Raw genomic sequence first — 22,325 nt, 5'->3', positions numbered from 1 at the left:
ATTATTAGAGACAAATAGGACCTAGAACTTGTAGGAGGAGCCATCTGTAGGGTGTTCATTCTAATACTGTCAGGAACCAGACATCTCCAGCAGAACCAGAAACACATTGCCTTAGGAACCAGACATCTCCAGCAGAACTCGAAACACATTGAGAATTTGGGATCCTGGGCTTATACCCTACTCAGATGATTTCCCTCCAAAAAACATAGGAAATACCACGTCCATAATGATTGAGATTGCCCAGGCCACCAGAAGTCTTTGTCTTCAGTGCAGGCACTGAAGCACCCACTACTTTCTAATACTTCTTAATTTACCCTATGATTTATCTTACAGATTAGTCAAAAGAAGTTGAAAAAATACGAGAAAGAGTATCACACCATGAGGGAACAGCAGGCCCAGCAAGAAGACCCCATCGAGCGATTTGAGGTTTGTTTGCTTATGGCCTACGTGTGAGGAGCTCCCAGGCTTTCATTTCCTATGATTGTGCCTGTAACTAACTTCATTGAGTCCTTTTTAAAATTCAGTTCCTCTGTAGGTTCAAGTTTTAGTTTGAGTGTGCAAATTAGCAAGCAAGATCTGTTTTTGCTTCAAACCAGCTGCCTGGTTTGTTATAGTTCAGTGGCTTTTCATCACAGTTAGTAAATAGTAGCTGCTTGACAAGGTCACTTGAATCAGTTAAGTATTTCTTTATGGAGCTAGAAAATAAGTAATTGTTGATTTGGAAACACATCAGGTCCAGCCATTTATCTTACTGTTTCCATAGGACTTAGAAATTTATTTTGAGGTTTAACCCAGAGAAATGACATTTCCATCTGATTTTTGTGTGTCTGTAACTGGTTTCTTTCTACTTTTCAGCGGGAGAATAGGCGTCTACAAGAAGCTAACATGAGATTGGAACAGGAAAATGATGACTTAGCCCATGAGCTGGTGACCAGCAAGATTGCACTACGGAAGGACCTGGATAACGTAAGTCCAGCGGGTCTGAAGGGAAAGACTGCACTGAGACACTTGACTTTTCCCCTCAAGAGATCCTGGAATTTTGGTGTTCCTTATTCTAGCCACCTATAAAGTTTCCCTCTTGTGATACAACTTGCTTGTCAGTGTCACTTCCCTCCTTTCCTTCAGGAATTATCTGTTGTCTCACAAAGCTCTCCTTACCACCTTCTTTTCTCATTGTGCACATAATCCTTGAGCTCCTTTCCCAAACATCATTTGATTAACAGACTTTGTGGTTAATTCTTACATTACTATAATTGGCAGGAGCATTTGATCATCATAATTACCTTAACCTCCCCCTCAGACAAGAGATTTTGTTATCCTACATATTTCGTGCCTGTTGAAAAGGCATTGCCAGTTGGAATGCAGCTCAGTACCTCAGCAACTTGCAGTTTTATCAGGAGTTTCTGTTGACAGATGTTTCATTTTTCTTTGCTTCTCCTAATTTTAACAATTTTGGAATGATGTCTTTTCTGGCAGAAACCCTTTTCTATTTTCTGTACTACAAACTAACCTTAGAAGAAATGGTATAATCTCTCGATCATGGTTTAGGTCAGAAGTTGGCAAACATTTTCTGTAAAGGGATGGATAATAAGTGTTTGAGGCTTGTGGCCCTATAGTCTCCATTGCTGCTACTTAGCAAAAGCAGACATAGATGATATGCAAATGAATGAGCATGTCTGTGTTGCAATTAAAAGCTTTATTTACAAAAATAGGTGACAGGCTGGATTTGACCCTTGGACTATAGTTTGCCACCCCTTTAGATTTCCCTGCCAGGCTCCTAGGATTACCTTTCTGCTCGTTGGTTTCCTAAAGTTCCAGGGATGGGCTCAGGCTGTTGAGGATTTTTACGGGGGTCTTACATTATATGCACTGAAATAGGGTCCATGAATTTCAGGATGTCCTTGACATCCACCAGAAGCGTATGAACATTTTGCGTACTCATGCATTTCCTTGAAAGGCTGTGCTTTTGTTTAGTTCTCCTAGGTAGAAAGATTGTGGTTTCATCAGATTCTCAAACTGGTTAACAGGTGAGATAGAGCGCACAGTATCTACCAGTTCAGAAAATGTAGGATAGACCTGGATACTAATGCCAGCTACTCTACTTTCGGCTCACCTTGGACACCCTGTAAAATGAAGGGTGGTAGAATAATAGCTATGTCACAGGGTATAAAGAGAATTACATAATTAGATATATATGAAAGCATCATAAAAAAAATCAGGCACAGGCAGTGTTAGCTCCCTCTGCTTGTCTGCTTGTCATCTACAAATAACTGAATTTAACAGGGAAGGCTCCTCTTTGCAGTTTTTGCAGGGAGAATGTTTCAAGGTCATTAGCCCTCAATGACCAGAACCTGAGCTCTTTTGACGGCTTTTTGGCTTACCACAGTCTGCTTATCAGGGTTGAGTTTCCTCCTTACGGTGCAAATTCCCAGCATATCTCTGTTCCTCTTTGTAGAAACACTATATGGGTCATTCTCTCCCTGTTTGGGTATTTCTGCCTAGTGAGTGGAGGGAGGCAGGTATACATGGAGCAGGGACTACTGAGGCAGGGCCAGAGGTGTGCACCTAACACAGCCCTCATAGCAGCTGTGGGTCATGCAGAAAGGAGAAAAGAAAGGAAAAGAAAAAAAAAAATACAGGTCTTGAACAGGAGCCTTTGTGTCCTACAATGAAATTAAGAGGCAGCTTAGGCCAAAATTCCAGGTGGATTTTTAGTTTGAGCTGTTCCTTTTTCCAGTCTAACAGGCCCAGTATTAACAGTGACACCCACTAGTGAGTCATAGACTACTTATGTTCTTAAAACCTGCCCCTAAACAACATAAACCCTTTTTCAAGTCATCTTATCCTGACACAGTAGTCAGGGAACTAGGTTTCATTCCTGATATTAGGAGTGCAAAATAATAAGAATTATAATATTAGCTCCCATTTACTGATGATTTGTGGTGCCAGGCACTATGATAAACATTTTACTAAACTTTCATCTCTCTCACCCTTATCTCAGCCTTGGGAGAACAGTAATGTAAGTTCCATTTATGGATGAGGATTTTTTTTTAGCAGCTGTAAAACTTGAGATTCAGTTGAAGGCACCCAGGAAAAAGCAGAGCCAGGCCCATGGAACTGGAATGTCCAGGCTTTTGTTTTGTTTTGTTTTGTTTTGTTTTGTTTTGTTTTACAGTGCCACCTTGTTTCCACAGTACATATGGGACAAGGAGCTATGAATCGATGTCATAACCATATCAAAAACATGAGGACCAGGGATTGTGACAGAAGAGCTAACATTTCTTGAGCACTTACCAAGTGCTAGGCACTGTTCTAAGTGCTTTCAGTATATTATCAAATCCTCAGAGTAGCCCATGTTGTAGAAGGGATATAATTATGATCCCCATTTTACTGATGAGGAAACTGAAGCAAAAAGAGGTTAAATATCCCACACAGATCACCCAGCTACTGGCCAAGCCCTCAAATTGAAGGCCTGACACCAGAGCTCACCCTCCTACGCAGGCAGCAGGGCTCAGGAGCGTCACACCAGGGCCCATCCTGCAGTCATCTAAAATGCTGCAGAGACACACCTTTCCCACACTCACTTTCCCTTCCCAAGTTAGACTTCTCTCTATAGTTTATTGTGAATCGTCACTGAAAATCAGCCGGATTCTTCCTCACTGAAGGGGGGAGGATTGTGGGGCCCTTTCATTACATTTTTACTTTAGGGACTTAGGTTTTTGAAAGAACTTCATTCCTTTGAGCTCTTTCCTTCCTGCATCTCAGAGAAAAGCTCTGGTGTGAGGCTTTAAAATTTCCAGAACCCTCTTGTATTTTCGGTTAATTATACATCACTTTTGTTATTCATCACCTGTCACTTTTGCTGTTCTTCACACAGCAGCTGTGGAGAAATTCCATGTCAGCCACTTAATTCCTAGGTGACCCCAGTCATGACTGGACCTGACACTGGTGCTGAAAGGATGAGGGGAACCTATGGAAGGTCCCTGCAGAGCTGATAGATAGGACCATGTCCGAGTCCCCTCTAGCAGGGTCACTCCTCTGTGTTGAAACAGATGTGGGAGTGAAGGAAACTGGCTGGTGAGCCCAACCTGCTGTCCAGCAGGATGTGAACTCTGGCATGGCTGCTTATTAGTTCTGTGGTATTTTGCAAATTGCTGAACTTGCCCCATTGAGTTAACTTGGCCCCTTTATTAAAAATCAATTGACCCTAAATTTGCAGGTTTACTTCTTGATTCTGTCTGCTCCATCTGTTTGTGTGTCTATCCTTAAGTCAGTACCACACTGTCTTGCTTACTGTAGCTTTATAATAAATCTTAAAATCAGTTCATGTGAGTTCTCCGACTTTGTTGTTCTTTGCATTTCTGTATCAGTGTTAGAATCAGCTTGTCAACTTCTAGAAATAAAAGCGTCTGGCTTTTGAGTGAGGTTCATGGAATCTGTAAAGCAGTTTGGGGAGAATTGACATCTGAACAACAATTGAGGCTTTCAATCCAGAACATGTTAAAATTTTCATTTATTAAGGTCTTTTTCAGTTTCTCTCAGCAGCAATGATTTTTAGTGTTCAATTTACAAGACATGCACGTTTTAATCTATTGTAAAGTGGTATTGTTTTTTAAATTTCATTTTCCAGTTGTGTATTGCTAGTCTCTAGAGATGCAATTGGTTTTTGTGTTGTGACCTTGTATCCTGTGACCTTGTTAGTCTGGCAACTTTTAAACATATTTTTTGGGATTTTCCACATATACAATCATATCATCTCTGAATACAGTTTTTCTTCCTTTCATATTTATCTGCCTCTCTTTTGCTTGTCTCACTGCACTGACTAGCATCTTCAGAACGATGCTGAATGGTGAGAGTGGACATCAATGCCTGGTTCCAGACATTAGCTGTAGGTTTTTCATAGAGTAGGTTGAAGAAATAAATTCTCCTCTGTTCCTGTTTGCTGAGTTTTTGTCATGAATGGTTGTTGAATTTTGTCAAATGCTTTTCCTGTGTCTGTTGAGATAATCATTTGGTACTTCTCCTTAATTCTGTTAATATAGTGAAATAAATTCACTTTTCAATGTAAACCAACCTTGTATTCCTAGGATAAACTCCAGTTGGGGTTTCTATTTTTTATTAAAGATTTTAATTTTTATTAAATATTTATATGTTCATAAGGAATATTTGGAGTTTTCTTTAATATTTTTGTCTGGTTTTGTCATTGGGGAATGCTGGCCTCATAAAATGAAGTGAGAAGTGTTCCCTCCTGTTTTCTTGAGGACTTTATGTATGATTGTTCTTTAATTAAATCTTTAGTTCCCTAGTGAAGTCATGCAGACCTGAAATTTTCTTTGCAGGAAATTAATTGTGAATTCTTTCTCTTTCTAGATATGGAGCTATGCAAATTTTCTAATTTTTTGTGTGTCTGTTTTTATAATTTGTGTCTTTCAAGTAATTTATCCATTTAGTCTTAAGTCTGTTGATATAAGGTTGTGTGTATTTCCTTACTCTCTTAATGTTTGTAAGATCTGTAGAGACGTTTCATTTTCATTCCTGATGTACGTCATTTCTTTTTCCCACTTTGACATAACCAGCCTAGCTAGAAGTTTATCAATTGTTTCGATCTTTTCAAAAGCCAACTTTAGCCTGGGCAACATGGCAAAAATTAGCTGGCTGTGGTGTCACATGCCTATATTCCCAGCTACATAGAAGGCTTAGGTGAGAGGATCACTTGAACCCAGGAGGCAAGGGCTGCAGTAAACCAAGATAATGCCACTGCACTCAGCCTGGGTGACAGAGTGAAACGTTGTCTCAAAAAGAAAAAAAGCCAACTTTTGGTTTTATTGAGTTTTCTCTGTTGTCCTGTTTTATTGATTTCTGCTTTTACTTTCTTTGGGTTTCATTTGCTCTTTTCTGGCTTCTTAAAGAGGAAGCTTGAATAACTCTGGACCTTCTTTTCTAAAATAAGCATTTAAAGTTATTAATCTCAGCCAGGCACAATGCCTCATTCCTGTAATCCTAGCACTTTGGAGGCCAAAGCAGGAAGATTGCTTGAGCCCAAGAGTTTGAGACCAGCCTGGGCAATATAGCAAGACTTCGTCTCTACAAAAAAATTTTGAAAAATAGCTGAGCATGGTGACGCATGCCTGTAGTCCCAGCTACTTGGGAGGCTGAGATGGGAGTATTATTTGAGCCCAGGAGTTCAAGGTTAAAGTGAGCTGTGATCGTACCACTACATTTTATCCTGGGCAACAGAATGTGACCCTGTCTCTTTGAAGAAAAAAAAAATCATAAATCTCCATGTAAGCACTATTTTCAGCTGCATTCCACATACTCTGATGTGTTGTGCTTTTATTTTCATTCAGTTCTTGTGATTTACTCTTTCACTTACACAAGTTTATTAGTAGTATGTAATTTAATTTCCAACTATTGTTTTTCCCAGAAACTTTTCTGTTGTTTATTTTTCATTTAATTCTGTTGTGATCAGAGATTATATCCTGCCTGATTTTAATCCTTTTAAAATACACCGTTACTTATTTTATGGCTTATCATATAATCAGTTTGGGTGAATGTACCACATGCACTTGGAAAGTATGTATGTTCTATTGTGAGTGGAGTGTACTGTGTCAGGCCAAATTGGTTGATAGTGTTCAAGTCTTATATAGAACAACTTGATTTTCTCTGGTGGTTCTATCGCTTACTGAGAGAGCACAGTGGAAGTTTCTGTGACTCTAATTGTGCATTTTTCTTTTTCTCCTTTTAGTTACATAGGGATTTGTTTCATGTAATTTGAATTTCTGCATACATTTTGGATTGTTAACACTTCCTTAATGGAGTGACTCTTTTATCATTATGAAGTGTCCCTCTTTGTCCTTGGTAATATCCTTTGTCCTGAAATCTGCTATACCTGACATTTTTATAGCCAGTCCAGTTTTCATGGTATTGTGTGGTATGTACATCTTTTTCCATCCTTTTACTTTTAATATGTCTGTGTCTTTATATATAAAATGGGTTTTTGTTTTGTCCAAATGATCATTTGTTTTCTATTTGTCCTCTTTGCATTTTTTTCCTCTTTCTGTATTCTTTGGTTTAATTGGGCATTTTCATTATTTCATTTTATCTCCTGTGTTGCCTGATAAGCTATTCTAGAGCTTCCTCTTCTCCAGAGCCCTGTCCCATGCCTTCCAGCCACCCTGACTTCCTGTCTCCTTAACCCTTTGAGGCTCTCATGCTCTGCTTGGAACCTAAGCAGAAAGTCAGGGTGAAAGCGGGACCTTGTTTGTTTTCTTCCTTCCAGAAACCTCAGTTCTGCATTTATTGTTCTCAGTGTCCGAAAATAGCTGTTTCATATGTTTTATCCAGTTTTCTGTTTATAGTAGGAGGATAAGCTTGCTCCCTGTTAATCCTTCATGACTAGAAGTCTGGATTTATGTTTATTGTGACCAGATGCCCTCTCCTCATATGCTGATGTAAATAGAATGTGCAGTGGGTATGGTGCCGTTAGAGGACCCTGGTTGGGTCAGGCCAGTACCCTCTGTCCACCTTCCCATTGGCATGACCTTGAGAGTCAGCTCTTAGGAGTGGTGGCACAAATGCTGGGCTCAATGTTAGAAGACTTGGTTTCAGATTCCAGCTATGCCACATGCTAGTGAGAGCTTGGGGAAATCACTTCCCCACCTAACTGCTTTATACACTGGGGAGTTGGGGTGGGCAGGGAAGATTGTTGTGTTAGAAGACCCATTTCATCAGCAGGCTCCTCCATACTCCTCAGAATCAGTCTTAGTATGAATCATCATCTACCCAAGGTAGTGATGATGAGAAAAAGAACATAAGTGTGTAGCACATGCTTCAATGTAATGCTCAAAAGATGTTAACTGAGTCCAAGCGAGAGAGGATAGGTTGTTCTGTTGGTTAAAGTAAAATAGAATCTTTAACAGGACTTCATTCTCCTTACTAGTTATTTTCCCTGTTGTTTGAGTCTCTTCATTTCCTTTTTTGATTGCTTCTTAGGTTTGAGCTAAAGAAGGAGATGATAAGCTACTTCCCATGAAGGACATAACTGCAGGGCCACATTTAATTGCATGCATTTGCAATTTACCAGTAATTAATGGCCTTTTGAATCTGCATATGATGCCATTCTCAGTTCCCCCCCTATTTTTCTCTCTCTTTTGAGACGGAGTCTCACACTGTTGCCCAGGCTAGAGTGCACTGACGCAATCTCAGCTCACTGCAACCTCCGCCTCTTGGGTTCAAGCGATTTTCCTGCCCTAGCCTCCCGAGTAGCTGGGATTACAGGTGCCTGTACCACGCCCGGCTAATTTTTTGTATATTTTTAGTAGAGACAGGGTTTCACTATGTTGGCTGGGCTTTTCTCAAATTCCTGACCTTGTGATCTGCCCACCTCGGCCTCCCAAGGTGCTGGGATTACAGGCGTGAGCCACCGCGCCTGGCCCAGTTCCCCATTTAAGGACCCAGCTCTCTGGAACCTGTTTCTTCCAAAGAAGATACAGGAAAGGAAGTAGAGTATAGTGGAAAACTCAGTGGCCCAGTTACACTACTTTAGGTGATGTCAGAATTTCAGGGAAATCCTATCCACATCAGGAGCCCAGCAGAGACCCTCTGTATTTAGTCCTTGAGTCTTCTCTAATATGGTATAGTGAGTCATCCTTGGAGTGACCAGCACCAGGAACTCGTATGTCAGGCAAAAGTATATCATTTTCACTAGGACACACAGTTATACCCACTAGACCTTTGCATGCTTTAGAAAAAGACAGGTGGAGAGTGACCATTGAAGATAAGAAAAAGTGCCAGGAAAGGGACTGCCTCCTTTATCAGGTAATAACAAGAAAAATGCCAGACAGGTTGGATGAAGCAGAGGAAACACGGTTTGGAGGAAGAAAACCAGTTTATTAATAATAATAATGACGGCTACCTTTTATTGGTATTTACTGTATTCCAGGCACTGTGCTGAATGCTTTTCATGCCTTATCCCTCAGATGAAGAGCTGGAAGCTTAGAGAGGTTCTCAATGACTTGTCCAAATGGCACATGGTCAGTGAACAATAGGCATTGAGCCCAGGCTGTGATGCCAGAGGCTAAGCTCCTAACTACTGCCCTGTACTACCTCTGAGCAAGAGACTGGGACAGGTACTTAGGCATGAGTGTATTCTCATTGTGACCCTGGGGATATAATTTCCCCTCTCTGAATCAGAGTTTCCCCATCATCTTAAGATGGGATTATGCTAAGTAAGGTAAACCCTTTGCAGTTCCCAGTTCTTGTTTTGTGACAGCATATCTTAAATGTTTCAGGCTGAGGAAAAGGCAGATGCTCTGAATAAGGAGCTGCTGATGACCAAACAGAAGTTGATTGATGCAGAAGAAGAGAAAAGACGGCTGGAAGAAGAGTCTGCTCAGGTAAGGAAACTCTCCCACATTCCTCTGTCTTGCAAATGCTTGAGAATTGGGAGTTCAGCTGGTGGCTTCCTGTTGGCACTGGAAAACCTGGAGACATCTGGCTTCAGTTTCTCTCCAAAGACCTTTTTTTTTTCCCCTACTATGTAAAATCCAATGGTTCCTAATTAAAGCCTAGGAGGAGACAGTGGGTTGAGGCCCATCCTTTGTTGGGGCAGGAGAATTTCTGTGTATCGGCATCTGAGTGTAACAATGAAGAGGGGGTAGAATTTCTGCAGAAGGAAAGCACACATCATATAATGCCTGGCTCTTTCCCTACTTGTCCTCTGCTGTCTCCCTCATAGAGCAAGCTTGGGAAGTCTTGTTCTGAGCCAGTGCTCTATAGTCATTGGAGACACAGAGCTGCAGGCATGGGATGAGCTCTGGGTGCTGTGCGCCCAAGAGCAACCCCCTCCCTCATCGCACCTAGTCCTCCAGGAGGCAAGGCTAGCTGGGGTGAGAGACTGCAAAGCCCTTTCTACAGAAACCATGAGATTCTGAAAACCCGCAGTCCTCTTATGAGCTCTTTGGTTTGTGCCTGGTTTGTGCTGCCGTCTCAGTGAAGGTCCACAGGTTGGCTTGTACTGGCAGGGAAGACCTTCAGCAGAAGCCTCAATCTGAAATGGGGTCTGACGTTTTTGGAAGTTTTAACTGTTCTCTCCCTCTCCCGCATCAGGAACAGGGGATTAGTGCTGCCAAGATTGAAGGAAGAAAGTAGCTGAATTAGAGGACTTCCAGGGTTTGGTTCAGCACTTTTTGGGTAGCCTAGCACTAAGCAATTGGTGGCAGAACTTCCTTTATTTTTATGTTAACATAGTCACTTTTGCCTTTTTATGTGTGCAGTTAAAAGAAATGTGCCGTCGGGAACTTGACAAGGCAGAATCTGAGATTAAAAAAAACAGTTCTATCATTGGTGACTATAAACAGGTACGTTCCAGTACCCTGGGACTGGGCTGTGTGGAAGCCTGTAGTCTGGATAAAATGTATACCCACCCCCCACCCCCAAACCCAAATGCAAGCACTCTGGTTTCATATCCTGGCTCTGCCCCTTGCATTGACAAGTGGCTTCACTTATTCTCTGTTGTAAAAGAAGGAAAATCATCCCTGTCTGGGAAGGTTGTTATGAAGATTTAAAAAGACCATGTTTGTAGAGTGCCTGGCAGTGCCCAGCACAGAGTAGGTACTTAAAACCACAGTATGTTTTGGTGTGTATTTCAGATTCAGAATTATGAACTTTTGTTTATGTGTAGTTTTAAACCTGTTCTCTTCCTGACTGGTTGAGTTTTAAGAACATAACAAATGGTCATTTTCCCTCCTACACTAGGATCTCATGCTAGCTTATGAGTCTGGCAGGTGTTCAGAAACCATTGGCTGTTGAATGTGGTGCTGCTTGGTTTCTGCAAGTCCTAGGCCAGTGAATGCAGAGGCGGCATAGCTAGAAGAACCCCTACTTATCCACCAACTTCATATCCCCTCTTGAGTGGTAGCAGCCTAATTGCTTCTATGTTAATTCCAATTTACATATTCCAGCTTTCACTACAGAATTTATGCAGATGATTACAGTTGCTCAAGAGATTATTGTTTTATATTTGTTTCTTTAGATTTGTTCTCAGTTGAGTGAAAGACTGGAGAAGCAGCAGACAGCCAATAAGGTGGAAATTGAGAAAATTCGGGTAAGACTTCTCTTTACCTAAAAGATTTTATACCACCTACTTCATTTTATGGCTGTATAAACAGGTTTTGGGAGGAGGCAGTTGATTTCAAAAGTGAGAGAATCTAAGCAATAAGGCACCTGTCACAGGTCCTGGCTCTATAGTTGACAACTAACATTATGCCTGTTTTCTCTGGAAGGGCGTACAGATGAAATCAAACAAGCTCTAGCTTTAGCTTTCAACGTGCAAGTGCCCCACGATTTCCAAATGTTGTCTGTAAGGCAGTTGGTGTCAGCAGTGTGATGCTGAGGAGAGGGAATCATGCAAGTGACAGGTCTTGCTTGAGGTGGTCGGAGTGCAGATGTCAGAACCATATGCTGTGGCTTGTCACTCTCCAGTGTTGTTCTGAGTTCATGCCTTCTGCTATAGCACATCCAAGTACAATGAGGACCTTAGTTTATTTATTTTTTTTATTTTTAGAGACAGGGTCTCACTGTGTTGCCCAGGCTGGCCTTGAAATCCTGGGCTCAAGTGAAATCCCTACCTCAGCCTGAGCTGCTGGACTCCAGGTGGGCACCATTGTGCCCAGTTTAGAACTTGAATTGTTTAATGTTTTGTTGGCAGCTTAGGAGCTTTTATAATGTGGTGCTTTCTTTCTTTAGGCTCTACCTATATTACAGTACTTGTCAGATTTTACTAAGATAAGCAATTTACTGAAAGGTGCCTCACTAACATATTTACAGCTCAGAGGACAGGAACTTGGGAAGGTTCTGTGCTCATGGCCATGTTTGCGCAAAGCAACATTATACCTAGAGCAAGATGACACTGGCCTTCGTCATAGTTAATGTTTAACCAGATCTGTTTTTGTGTGTTTGTCTGTTTTGAGACGGAGTCTTACTCTTGTCACCTAGGCTGGAGTGCGGTGGCGCCATCTCGGCTCACTGCAACCTCCGCCTCCTGGGTTCAAGCTGTTCTCCTGCCTCGCCTCCCAGCTAGCTGGGATTACAAGCTTGTGCCACCACGCCAGCTAATTTTTGTATTTTTAGTAGAGACAGGATTTCACCATCTTGGCCAGGCTGGTCTTGAACTCCTGACCTTGTGATCCACCCGCCTTGGCCTCCCAGAGTGCTGGGATTACAGCTGTGAGCCACCATGCCTGGCTACCCAGATCTGGTTTTTAAATATAACTTATTTTCTGATTCTAAAACTTTAATATTCTTGCAGAAAATTTGGAAGAGTAAATAAGGGAAAAAAGCCCTTATGATCCATTTTCCACATATAACATCATTATTAACACTGCGGTGTGTATTCTTTCAATCTTTGTTCTGTGTTTAACATATAAAATTTCATTCATTCTAAGATAAGCATTTTTTTTCCCATTTAAACATCTTTGAAAGTGGGATGTTTTATAATTGGCTTTTTGTGGTTTAATTGGCAGAATGTTTTCTTAGAGGAACATAAAATGACATTTCTTATAGTTAATGGCATCTTATTTTGATGAAATGTGGAATACATTTTATTTGTAATCATAGTTTATGTACATTTTTGTGTTCTATTTCAACCACTATGCATCCATTTTCCAATGTTATAAAAGTTCCTCAAAACCTTTTAGAGACTGTGTACTTCCTTGTATAAATATAGCACAGTATATTTAATATTTAATTGTTTTGAATAGTTTATCCGCTGCTTTTTTGCCTGTCTCCAGTTCTACAGTGAAAATTTTGTACATAAATTTTTATCTAGTTACAGCTTCATTTTTCACCCTGGGTTCCTAGAGGTGAGATTACTGAATCAAGACAATGGTATTTTTATTATTTTTGGTATCTAATACCAAGTGGCTTTTCCAGTAGGTTATCTGCTAGTTTACAAAGAGCACAGGTTTTCAGAAACTGTAGTGCTCAACAGAGAAGCCGTCTCTTGGTGTCCCCCAAAGGGGGTGCTCACACCATCCTAAAGGGCCAGTTCCTCTTCTTTGCCTCTTCACATCTAACATTCAATTTCAGCAAAAAGTGGATGACTGTGAGCGGTGCCGGGAATTTTTCAACAAGGAAGGGCGTGTAAAAGGCATAAGCTCAACCAAGGAGGTTTTAGATGAGGACACGGATGAAGAGAAAGAGACGCTCAAGAACCAGCTGAGAGAGATGGAGCTAGAACTGGCACAGACCAAACTCCAGTTGGTGGAGGCCGAGTGTAAGATACAGGTAACAGCAGCCCAGCTCAGACACGTGCCTGCGGGCTGGGTTTCCTGATGTGGACTAGAAACCCCAGAAATTATCTTTATGGTTTGGGTTTTTCCCCACCTTCTAAACTTTGATCACAGTTGTCATGAGAAGAAATATAGGACTTGTTATTGGCCAGTGGATGTCTCATCAGTATTTGCCCTGTCTTGAGGATTTTCACTTTGTCATATTGAGAATGATACACAAAGCTTGGAATCTTTTGATGGGATGAGAAGACAGTGCTTTAGAAGCATAGCTCTACCACTGAACTGTTTGACCTTGGATTAGTAACCTCCCTATATCTCAGGTTCCTTATCTACAAATGGAAATGATGAGTCCCTGTCTGATGGGTTGGTTTGAGGACTAAGTAAGATAGTGTACACAAATGGCTTGGCAGAATGCTGGGGGCTTTATAAATGCAAGCTTTTATTGTTCCAGTTCCCACCACTTAACTAGCTTCATGACTGTGAATATGCTACCTATCTGAGCCTCCTTTCCTGATAAAGAAGTTAGGGCTTGTTTTGGTCATCTTTATATGCGTTGGTAGGTCCACCAGCACCTCTAAACCCTAAGCACTGTTTATGGACAGAACAAGTTCAGGATAAAAGCTTTAGGGCTGATTCTCCCTCATTGCACACATTCACTGGGCATCCGCTCTTTGGCAGGCCCTGTTATAGGTCTGGAACTGCAAAGCTAAGACCTGGTAGTGTGACTACCCAGGATAATCAGGAAAGGCATCACCAAAGCAGCAGTAGCTGTGCTGTGATCAAAGAATGCACAGGGATTGTAGCTACAGGAGAGGGAGAACAGTGGCAATTCCAGGCAGAGGGAGTGGCATGTTCAGCAGCACAAGGAGGAGAGTGGCTGCCCAGGAAGGAGCCTCAGGAGTTCTTTCCTTGCAGTAGGGGACGGAGGTGGCACTAAGGCTGGAAGAGAGTGTGTGGATCCAGATTGCAAAGCATTTCAAACGCCATGCTAGGGAGTTTAAGGATTTTTGCCGAAATGAAATTATGTCATCGGAAGCAGAGCATTAGCTGTCTGCCTGGTGTGCATTAGGTGGACAGAAGAGGGAGACATGGAAAGTAGAAGGCTGTTTTAATAAATAGACCAGGCAAGAAATTAGATCCTAACTAAAAACTCCCAAATCTTTAGGCATCCGAGGCATTTCAAGCCAGTTTGAGACGGGGGAATTTCCCAAGGCCTCTCCAGAATAAACAGACTACATTCTTGTCTTGGCTGTCCTCTGGGGAGCCAGTGTCATTGACACCAAGCCCAGCATCCTCATGCGCACTGTTCCTCTTGCAGGACTTGGAGCACCATTTAGGGCTTGCCCTCAACGAGGTGCAGGCAGCCAAGAAGACGTGGTTTAACCGAACACTGAGCTCCATAAAGACAGCAACCGGGGTTCAAGGGAAAGAGACTTGCTGAGAGCAGCTGCCGCCTCCCGACACCTTCAGAAAACATGACACCTTTTGTTGCCTTCTTTGGCCAGATGTGTGATTCTGTGACTTGTCCTAGGACCAGAATGTACCTAAGTCAGATCCATAGACGCATGTTGGTAGGTCACTGGACCAGAGCTCATGAAGCAGGCAACCTCTGGGGTAAGACTACTGATACTAACAGGCCTGCTAGCTCAGCCGATGCTCTGGACACTCTAGAAATCACTCCTCAGTGTGACCTCCCAGGCCTCTTCCCCATGTAGGTCAACACCTCACCCAGCCTGAAGGCTGAGTTTACATGATCAGAGTTAGGGGATCCTTCAGTCTTTTTTTAAATTTTATTTTCTAAACTTTTTTTTTTTTAATATACATATTATATATATATATTGTGGGGGTGGGGCAGGGGATCAGAGATTCAAATAATTCTTTTCTGCTTCAATGCCAGCAGAAGGTCCCCCAGGTAGACATGGAGAAGCACTTTGTTTTAAATAGGAGGGTTTCATAGTTGCATCTGAAGGCACCTGGTTCTGTTAAACTATATCATGCGCAGGTTTTGGGTTTGACATTATTCATGTTTCTGATCAATTCTATGCAACTCTCATAGTTCCTGTTATTTTTTAGCATTAGCTGCCAAATGACTTAAAAAGGCAGGGGTGGGTGACTTGACTGTGAGACTGGATTATAACATGGACAAATCTTATTTTGCTTAATGTGTCGTGTGTGTGTGTGTGTGTGTATGTGTGTATATATATATAAATATCTTTCCCAATATGCCCAGTTGACAGTGTTTAAATTCCAGACTAGGACTGCCGATCTGCACAATTTTATTATGTGGTTATTTGAGCACTTAATTTCACTCAAGGTTCATTGGGCTCTGCGCTGCTTTCCTCCCTGCCATTGCAGGAGTTGTGGACAGAGCTCCCTCACTTCAAGATTCCTAGTGTTTTTGCACAACAGGTTGTCCAAGCGAGAAAGACTGAGCTGCGTGTCTAAATGTCTGCGCAGGGTGCACATGCTGCAAGGTCTCCATCCTGCGGGCCTGTCCCTCCCAGATGGGCTGGGCCTTTGGGCCCTCCTCAGAGTATGCCTGGGTGCAAACCTCACTGTTCAGATGGGCTGCAAGTTCTCACTTCAAAGCTATGGAATGGAGATTTTAGCACCTTTAAAAAAAAAAAAAAAAAAAACTTTGACTTCTAATTTATATAGTGATATGCTGACAGGCTGACACGCAGATGGTTTTGTCCTCTTCTCTGCGTTCAGTGTTGAGGTGGCTGCTTACAAGAGGCACTGGTTTTGTATATAAAGACACTCGGGTTGTTTTGTAGTTCTTTTTCTTATTGGCTGTACTAACGCTTGCTGAGGTTCATCTGTAATAAAGGAGGTAACAAGTGGCAACCCCCTCCCCACCAACCATCCCCTTTGCCGCTTTCTGTGTCTTTCTTGTTCAGTTACCGAAATAGCTGTAAGCCTATCTAATGCTAGGTGTGTGGACATTGTGCTAGGGTAGTTTCAGTGTGTCAACTTTATGAATTGAAATATAAACCAGTAAAATTTTATTACTATTTCTTTTGTTGTTTTTATTTTAACAGCATATTCATTAAATATTTTGGCACAAGCAGCATTGCTGTAAACTGGTGTATTATTGCTCCTGTCGCTCCCTTCTCCTCCCCATTCCTCTTCCCCTTTCTTCCCCTTTCCTTCTCCCCGCCCATTCCCCTTCTTCCCCCCTATTCCCTTCTTCCCCCCATCCCCTGCACACAGAAGCAGAGTCAGAGAAGACCACCATGTGTGCTGTCAGAGAGGCATGTGTGAGTGCGAGGCAGCCCCTCACCCACCTGTTCAGATATATGGAGTGGTAGGGTGTGGCAGGCCACATGGGGCAAGATGACTGATGCCTCTGTGTTTATGATGAACATTGCCCCTCTGAGAAATAATGTGCTGTAGTAGCAGGGATAAGGGACACTTGGTGTTTTTGAGGCTTAAGGAAGCCTTACAGGAGGTAAGGGTCAAATTAGATCTTCAAAGGCAAAAGCATCTCACCAAGCAGAGATGGAAGAGGGAATTCCAGGGCCAGAATGTGCATGTGCAGGGGAAATAGCTGAAGAGTAGAAAGGCAGGCTGAGCACCTGGGGGACAGGTGTGGTCTGCTAAAAGCTTTAGGAAAAGCAGTGACATGGAGTTGTATCTTCAGAGCCTCTTTCTTCCCACTGCTTGTCCTCCACATCCCTGCACCACACAGATGAGGCTCCCAGGCCTTCTGCTGCCCCTCTACCACCTCAACCCCCTTCTCCATAGCAGGAAGAAGAATGATGCTTCCCTAATCTTACGGTTCCCCCTCCCCGCTTGACCTGCCCTCCAGGACCCCACCTATGCCTAGCCTTTAAATGGATGCAGGCTGAACAGACCATAGCTTCATGCCTGCAAGGAAAGGAGGAAGGCAGGAAGGGGTGGGGGGGAGGGAGAGAGGAGGGAAGGAGGAAGGAGATTAGATAGATGAGAGATTAAATAGATAAGATGGATAGATGATAGATAGGGATAGAGATATAGATGAGAGAGCAGGTGGGCCCTGTGCTATCTTTCTCCACTGCAAGGAAACTAGGAAAGTTCCTAGCATAGGACTCAGCCCCTGGCAGGTACTGTTGCAGAAGCCAGGACTGTGGCTCCAGAGCACAGCTAGGTCCCTTTGATGCTCACAGGCTGCAGGCTGGAGGACATGTTTCCGGGATCCACATTCTGGATCAGCCTGCTCCATGCTTTTCCTGTCACATGGCTTCGATGTTCAGTAGTGTAGGGACTCAGCAGAAATCCTCATCCCTGCAGCTGCGTATTGGCCCAAGAAAAGGAGTCCGTATACTATTCAGTCTTGGCACACAGGCCTAAAACAACTCAGATGAGGGTCCTGCTTTTGGGGAGGTCCCCTGGTTATGCTGAGGCTGAGATTGAGAATAATAATAGTGACACCGTGTGGTAAGTCATGTACAGGTGTATGGGATTCTGTGGGAAGGTATGTGTAAATGCAGGAGGGACAAAGTGGTAGTGACAGTTGTGACTGACAACTAAGGGACTTGCTAGCTAGGTAGAGGAGCAGCAAGAGGACAGCAGCATTTAGGTGGGAAGAACAGTAGTTAAGTCTGCTTGAGGTGGGGTGATACTGACTGAGAGATGAAACTGGGTAATTAGGTTGCGGCCATGGCAGGGAGTTTGGAGCTGATGAGGAGTCACTGGAGAGTTTTAACCCATTTATGCCGAGGTTACAAATTTTTTTGTGTGAAAAATCAGACCTTGGCGATGACCCTGAGCAGCAGGACATAAATAATTCCCACAAGCTTAGCGTTCCAATAATGGAACACTAGGCATAAATAGGTTAAGCTAACTTGCACTTTGAGCAGTTCCCTGCTGATCCTTTAGGAAGGAAAATTGGGAGAAGAAATTAAGGGTGTGAGCAGAGGTGATACATGATAGAGTAAGGAATGGAGAACGGAGTCAGTGAAATTTGGTGAGAGTGACGACACACCAGGAAGATAAATTTAGCTGTCAGTGTAGAGATTTGAAATAGTCTGGGACTTGCAAGTTGGAGATACTGGCAGTCTGCAGCTGCTCAGTTGTTGGTTAGGCATCTCTAGCGCAGGGTTTCTAGAACTCATGGTTGATGGTTTGGTTGATTGATACTTTTGTGCTGTAGGGGGTCTGTCCTGTGTAATCCCAGCAGCATCCCTGGCCTCTGTCCACTGGATGCTAGTGCATATACCCCACTCCAACTGGCACAACCAAAAATGTCTTCAGGTATTGCCGAATATTCCGAGGGGGCCAAATGATTGAGAACCATTGCTTGAGCAAGCTGAAGCTAGGAGCCTGGAGAGACTGCCTAGGTAATGTACAGCTTAAGCAAGGGCTAGGAGCTGCCATCCAAGGAGCAGGAGGGAAGACATGGAGAATGGAGCACAGCCAGCCAGAGAAGAGCAGGAGTACCCTGGGGTGGGGATGAGGGCAGGACTGGAAAAGCTTCATTAGATTTGGGAGCTGGAAGGTTGTTAGAGCAGTGGCCACTACAGTTGAGGTGGGAGGGCAGGAGGCAGAGACAAGCAAGTATAGATTTAAAGAAACCTGGCTATGAGGGAAGTGGGCAAGCAAGGCCAATGGTCAGAGGGGACTGTGGCAGGAAGCGCAGTTGTGCTGGGCCACTCAGACTGTGGTTCCAACCTTGGGCACCTGTCGTCTCCTGCTCACGAGGTCAGCAAGCATGCACTGCAGGCTGAGTGGACCTTCTTTGGCAGGCCCTGCTGCAAACCAAGCTGATTTCCAGGGCCTTGATAATTCTCAGTGGGGAGGCAGTGGCTCAGACCGAATGCCAAGAGCTATCAGCCCCAAAGTGTCTGCACCTCTTCTGAATTCCAAGTCCCAGGGGCAGGGGTTGAGTAGTGAAAGGGTGAAGAAAAGAGCCACGGGCTACCGGAATAAGCCCAGAACACAGCTCCCATGTCTGAGCTGACCCAACAGTTGTGACGAGCAGAGCCTGTGCGGAGGGGGCGCAGCGGGGGCATGAGCCCCTTGTGGACTTGGAGACTCACTTCACTGCTTAGAGATGTGCCTGATTCTGACATTGGGATTTAAATCCTCTTCTAAGATTCATTTGGGGGGTGATGAAAGAACAGGAGAGCTATAGCAGGCAGACATGAGGACTGGAGCCGCCCAAAATGGGCACTGATGCACTCCCAGAACAACAGACGTGAGTGCTGAGTTCTCTGCCCTCCCCATTTGATAGGTGAAGAGAGATGGGCTCAGAGAGACGGCTGGGATGCTGACTCGTACTTCTGTCAGTAACCACAGGGTGGCTGCTTAAAGATGATGACCCTGTGGGCTGCAGGTAGGTATAAACGGTCAGTACTATACTGCAAGCCACACACACAGAAACTCAAAAGGGTTCAAGGCCAGGCCATCCCCTTGAACGCACATTTCACTTAACCTTCCCGAGTTCTGATCTGTGCAGTGGGTCCGGTACCTGGCTCATCAGGGCTGCTGGGCTCTCCTGTGACGCCCTTGGCTCTTTTCCTGTATTCTTCTCCCTCCAGTAGTCAGAACACCCCCGAGTTCAGTGATGTTATTCCCAAATTTGAAAGTGAAAGGTCTGCCTGTGACCACACCATCGGGAAGTTGAGTCTTTCCTACCACACACCATCACCTTCACCTTCTCTTTCAGGGCCCAAGAGCAAGAAAGACAATGCTCCCTCCCTTCCTCTCTCCCAGTTCCACCTCAACAACCTGTCTTCTGTGCTGCTGAGCCCTGTGGCAACTGTGAACAAGAAAGCCTGGCTGTCCCTCAATCTCAGAAAGGCAAACCTGAGAATGAGGATGGTAATAGCAGAGGGCTGGCCCAGCCAGCTCTTCTTTCAGTCAATTCTTGCTTCGCTGTAGATCCAGCCTGATGATGTATAGGGAGAAGCCGGGGCCCTGAGTTACAAAGTGAGGCAAAAACACGCAGCGCCATTGCCCACACAACTCTCCACTTACCTGGAGGCAGCAGCAGCAGCCCCTGGCCCGATTCCCCACCAGGCCACTTCCCTGGGCTGCCGGATCTTCTTCGTCCTCGTCCCTCCAAGTGGGCTGGGACTACATTGTGGTCTTGAGCTCTCAGTTACTAGGGCAGCTCAACTGCAGAAGCCCTGCAGGGGACCAGGCAGCAGGAGGAAGAGCCTCAGCTTTGGGTTCCAATTGCTGCCGCCCTCTAGAAGCTCAACACCATTGGGCAGGGTCCCTTAACCCTGAGCCTCGGTTCCCGATCTGTATTGTCTGTCTGGGTATTACTGACCCCGGGAACAGGTGTGATGATTTAAGAGGTCAGCACTCACTCAACATGACATCACTTACCACTCATTGTGCCAGGTTGCCAGGTTCATGTTGAGGAAATTTCACACCACAGAGAGGCAGGGTTTTAAGGATCATTAATAGGAGCACGAATTAGGCCCTGGCCCTACCCAAATCACTGTCCATTATCAGGAGCCATCCACCTCCTTCAAAAGTCCTCGGCCCCTCCATCCCTTTGCATGAATGGGAGAACCTGTAACATGTACTGAACTAGAGCCTTAAAGGCCAGGAAAATGGAGCCTGCACTTGACCCTTTCACCTAAGCTGTATCCTTCATTTTACCAGAGTAGGTCCTGCACAGAACAGTCCATTACTGTGTGTGACAGAAGCATTTGTTTTTATTTATCCAAATGGGGAAAATGCAATATGTCAGGGCATTACAGACAAACTGCAGCAGCCAGACAGAGGGTCAGTCTATGGCAGAGTCCAACATACTCAGCGCGAAGGAGCCACAGTGTGGGTGCTGCCTGGAGGACTTGTGGCAGCAGGGTCCCTTTGGATGAAGGCCAGGCATCTCTGGGCGAGGCACTGATGACCGTCCACATGTGCAGGCTGCTGCTTCAGTTACGCTGAAGGTTTAAAGTTCAGAGTCCTACATGTAATAATTGCCTCAGAGGGGAAGGGCAATCCATGGTGGTCGTGGTTTCCAGTGTTTTTAAACATAATACACAAATTTATTGCCAAGGACTTTGCACTGCAAATTATACTATTTACACTTGCGTATTCAGAAAAACACAGTAAATAGATACATGATAGATACTTTAAATAGATTTCTAAAAACTAACTTTGTCTTCAGTAGACCCGAGTGAGCTACAGCCAGGAGTCCAATGCCATGTGTGTGATCGTGCAGTAGGGAAAGGTTTCTATCCACGACTACGCTCAGCCTCCTCCTGCGTACCCCATCCTTGGAGCTGACGAAGGGCTAAGGCTGAGCAGGCCTACCTTACTCCTTAGTGTGAGAGCTTCAGGTCTAGACTGGCTGCACCTCCCACCTCCTTCCCCGACAGTTCTGCTTGGAGTGGGTGAGAAGCAAGTCCTACAGGCTCCACTCCTGCAGGACCACTACACGGCGGGTAAACCAGGACACAAAGGCATGGGGCTGTAGGGCTAACGGTATGATGAACCTGGCCCTAGGCCAGCCCCTTCCCTGGCACCCCCTGCCAAGGCACCCTTGGGAACAGGCCCATCAGCCTCACTGTTCCTGGAAGTACAATTGCCGTAACTGATGATTACCTTAGGAAACCTTCTTTTGAAGAAGTGGCTGGGACCAACCAACCACTTAGACCAAAGGTTCAGCACAACAGGCCAGACAGATGGGTCCAGGATGAAAGGCCTGAGTCCAAGGATGCTTTGGGGAAAACAGGATGAACACTGCTAGGGGCTAAAAAGTATATGATGTCTCCCCAAGGAAAGGACACCAGCAGGGAGTTCCCACGTGGACCAGCTTTCATTTTGCCTCCATAAGCCCTGGTATGCTGGAAAGGACGTCCACCTGGAGGCTGGAGACAGCTCCTCAGAGAGCCAGAGCTACCCTTGATTCCTGGCAGACAAAGAGAGCGAGGCCCTCTGGTTGGATGCCTACAATTTGGCTCCCCAGCAGCATTTCTAAAAATGAGCTGCCCTCCCTAGGAAAGGTAGTAAGTAGTAGCGAAGCATCTCCTACAGCCATGGTAGGTTCCATCCCTGAGAAGCTGCCATATTAATTGAGCTAAAGGAAAAGCA

The 22,325-nt window shown here is 44.3% G+C and overlaps 2 protein-coding genes across 7 annotated transcripts in view; one reads left to right on the top strand and one right to left on the bottom strand.

Annotated features, from left to right (window-relative positions):
- Nucleotides 1–16,359, top strand: part of RABGAP1 (RAB GTPase activating protein 1) — a 173,558-nt gene extending 157,199 nt beyond the window's left edge. For 4 of the 5 annotated variants that reach the window (XM_017874799.1, XM_017874798.1, XM_017874800.1 and 1 more), the window contains 7 exons: nt 334–426; nt 856–966; nt 9,291–9,395; nt 10,275–10,358; nt 11,033–11,104; nt 13,087–13,284; nt 14,608–15,088. In XM_017874799.1, the coding sequence (XP_017730288.1) occupies nt 334–426; nt 856–966; nt 9,291–9,395; nt 10,275–10,358; nt 11,033–11,104; nt 13,087–13,284; nt 14,608–14,730 (786 nt within the window). In that variant the 3' untranslated portion in view covers nt 14,731–15,088. Of the gene's footprint in view, nt 1–333; nt 427–855; nt 967–9,290; nt 9,396–10,274; nt 10,359–11,032; nt 11,105–13,086; nt 13,285–14,607 lie in introns of all 5 variants that reach the window. The other variant, XM_017874797.1, reaches the window with a different exon arrangement.
- Nucleotides 16,360–20,917: 4,558 nt separating this feature from the next.
- STRBP (spermatid perinuclear RNA binding protein) overlaps nt 20,918–22,325 on the bottom strand; it is a 101,677-nt gene continuing 100,269 nt past the window's right edge. The window contains exon 17 of one of the 2 annotated variants that reach the window (XM_017874796.1): nt 20,918–21,172. In XM_017874796.1, coding sequence (XP_017730285.1) covers nt 21,168–21,172 — 5 coding nt within the window. In that variant the 3' untranslated portion in view covers nt 20,918–21,167. The remainder of the gene's footprint in view (nt 21,173–22,325) is intronic. The other variant, XM_017874792.1, reaches the window with a different exon arrangement.

The sequence above is a fragment of the Rhinopithecus bieti genome, unplaced genomic scaffold (genome assembly GCF_001698545.2).
Source record: "Rhinopithecus bieti isolate Rb0 unplaced genomic scaffold, ASM169854v2 scaffold_7967, whole genome shotgun sequence".
Classification (NCBI taxonomy): Eukaryota; Metazoa; Chordata; class Mammalia; order Primates; family Cercopithecidae; genus Rhinopithecus; species Rhinopithecus bieti.
The sequence above is the reverse complement of the archived record's forward strand: the minus strand, read 5'-3'. Positions and strand labels throughout refer to the sequence as shown.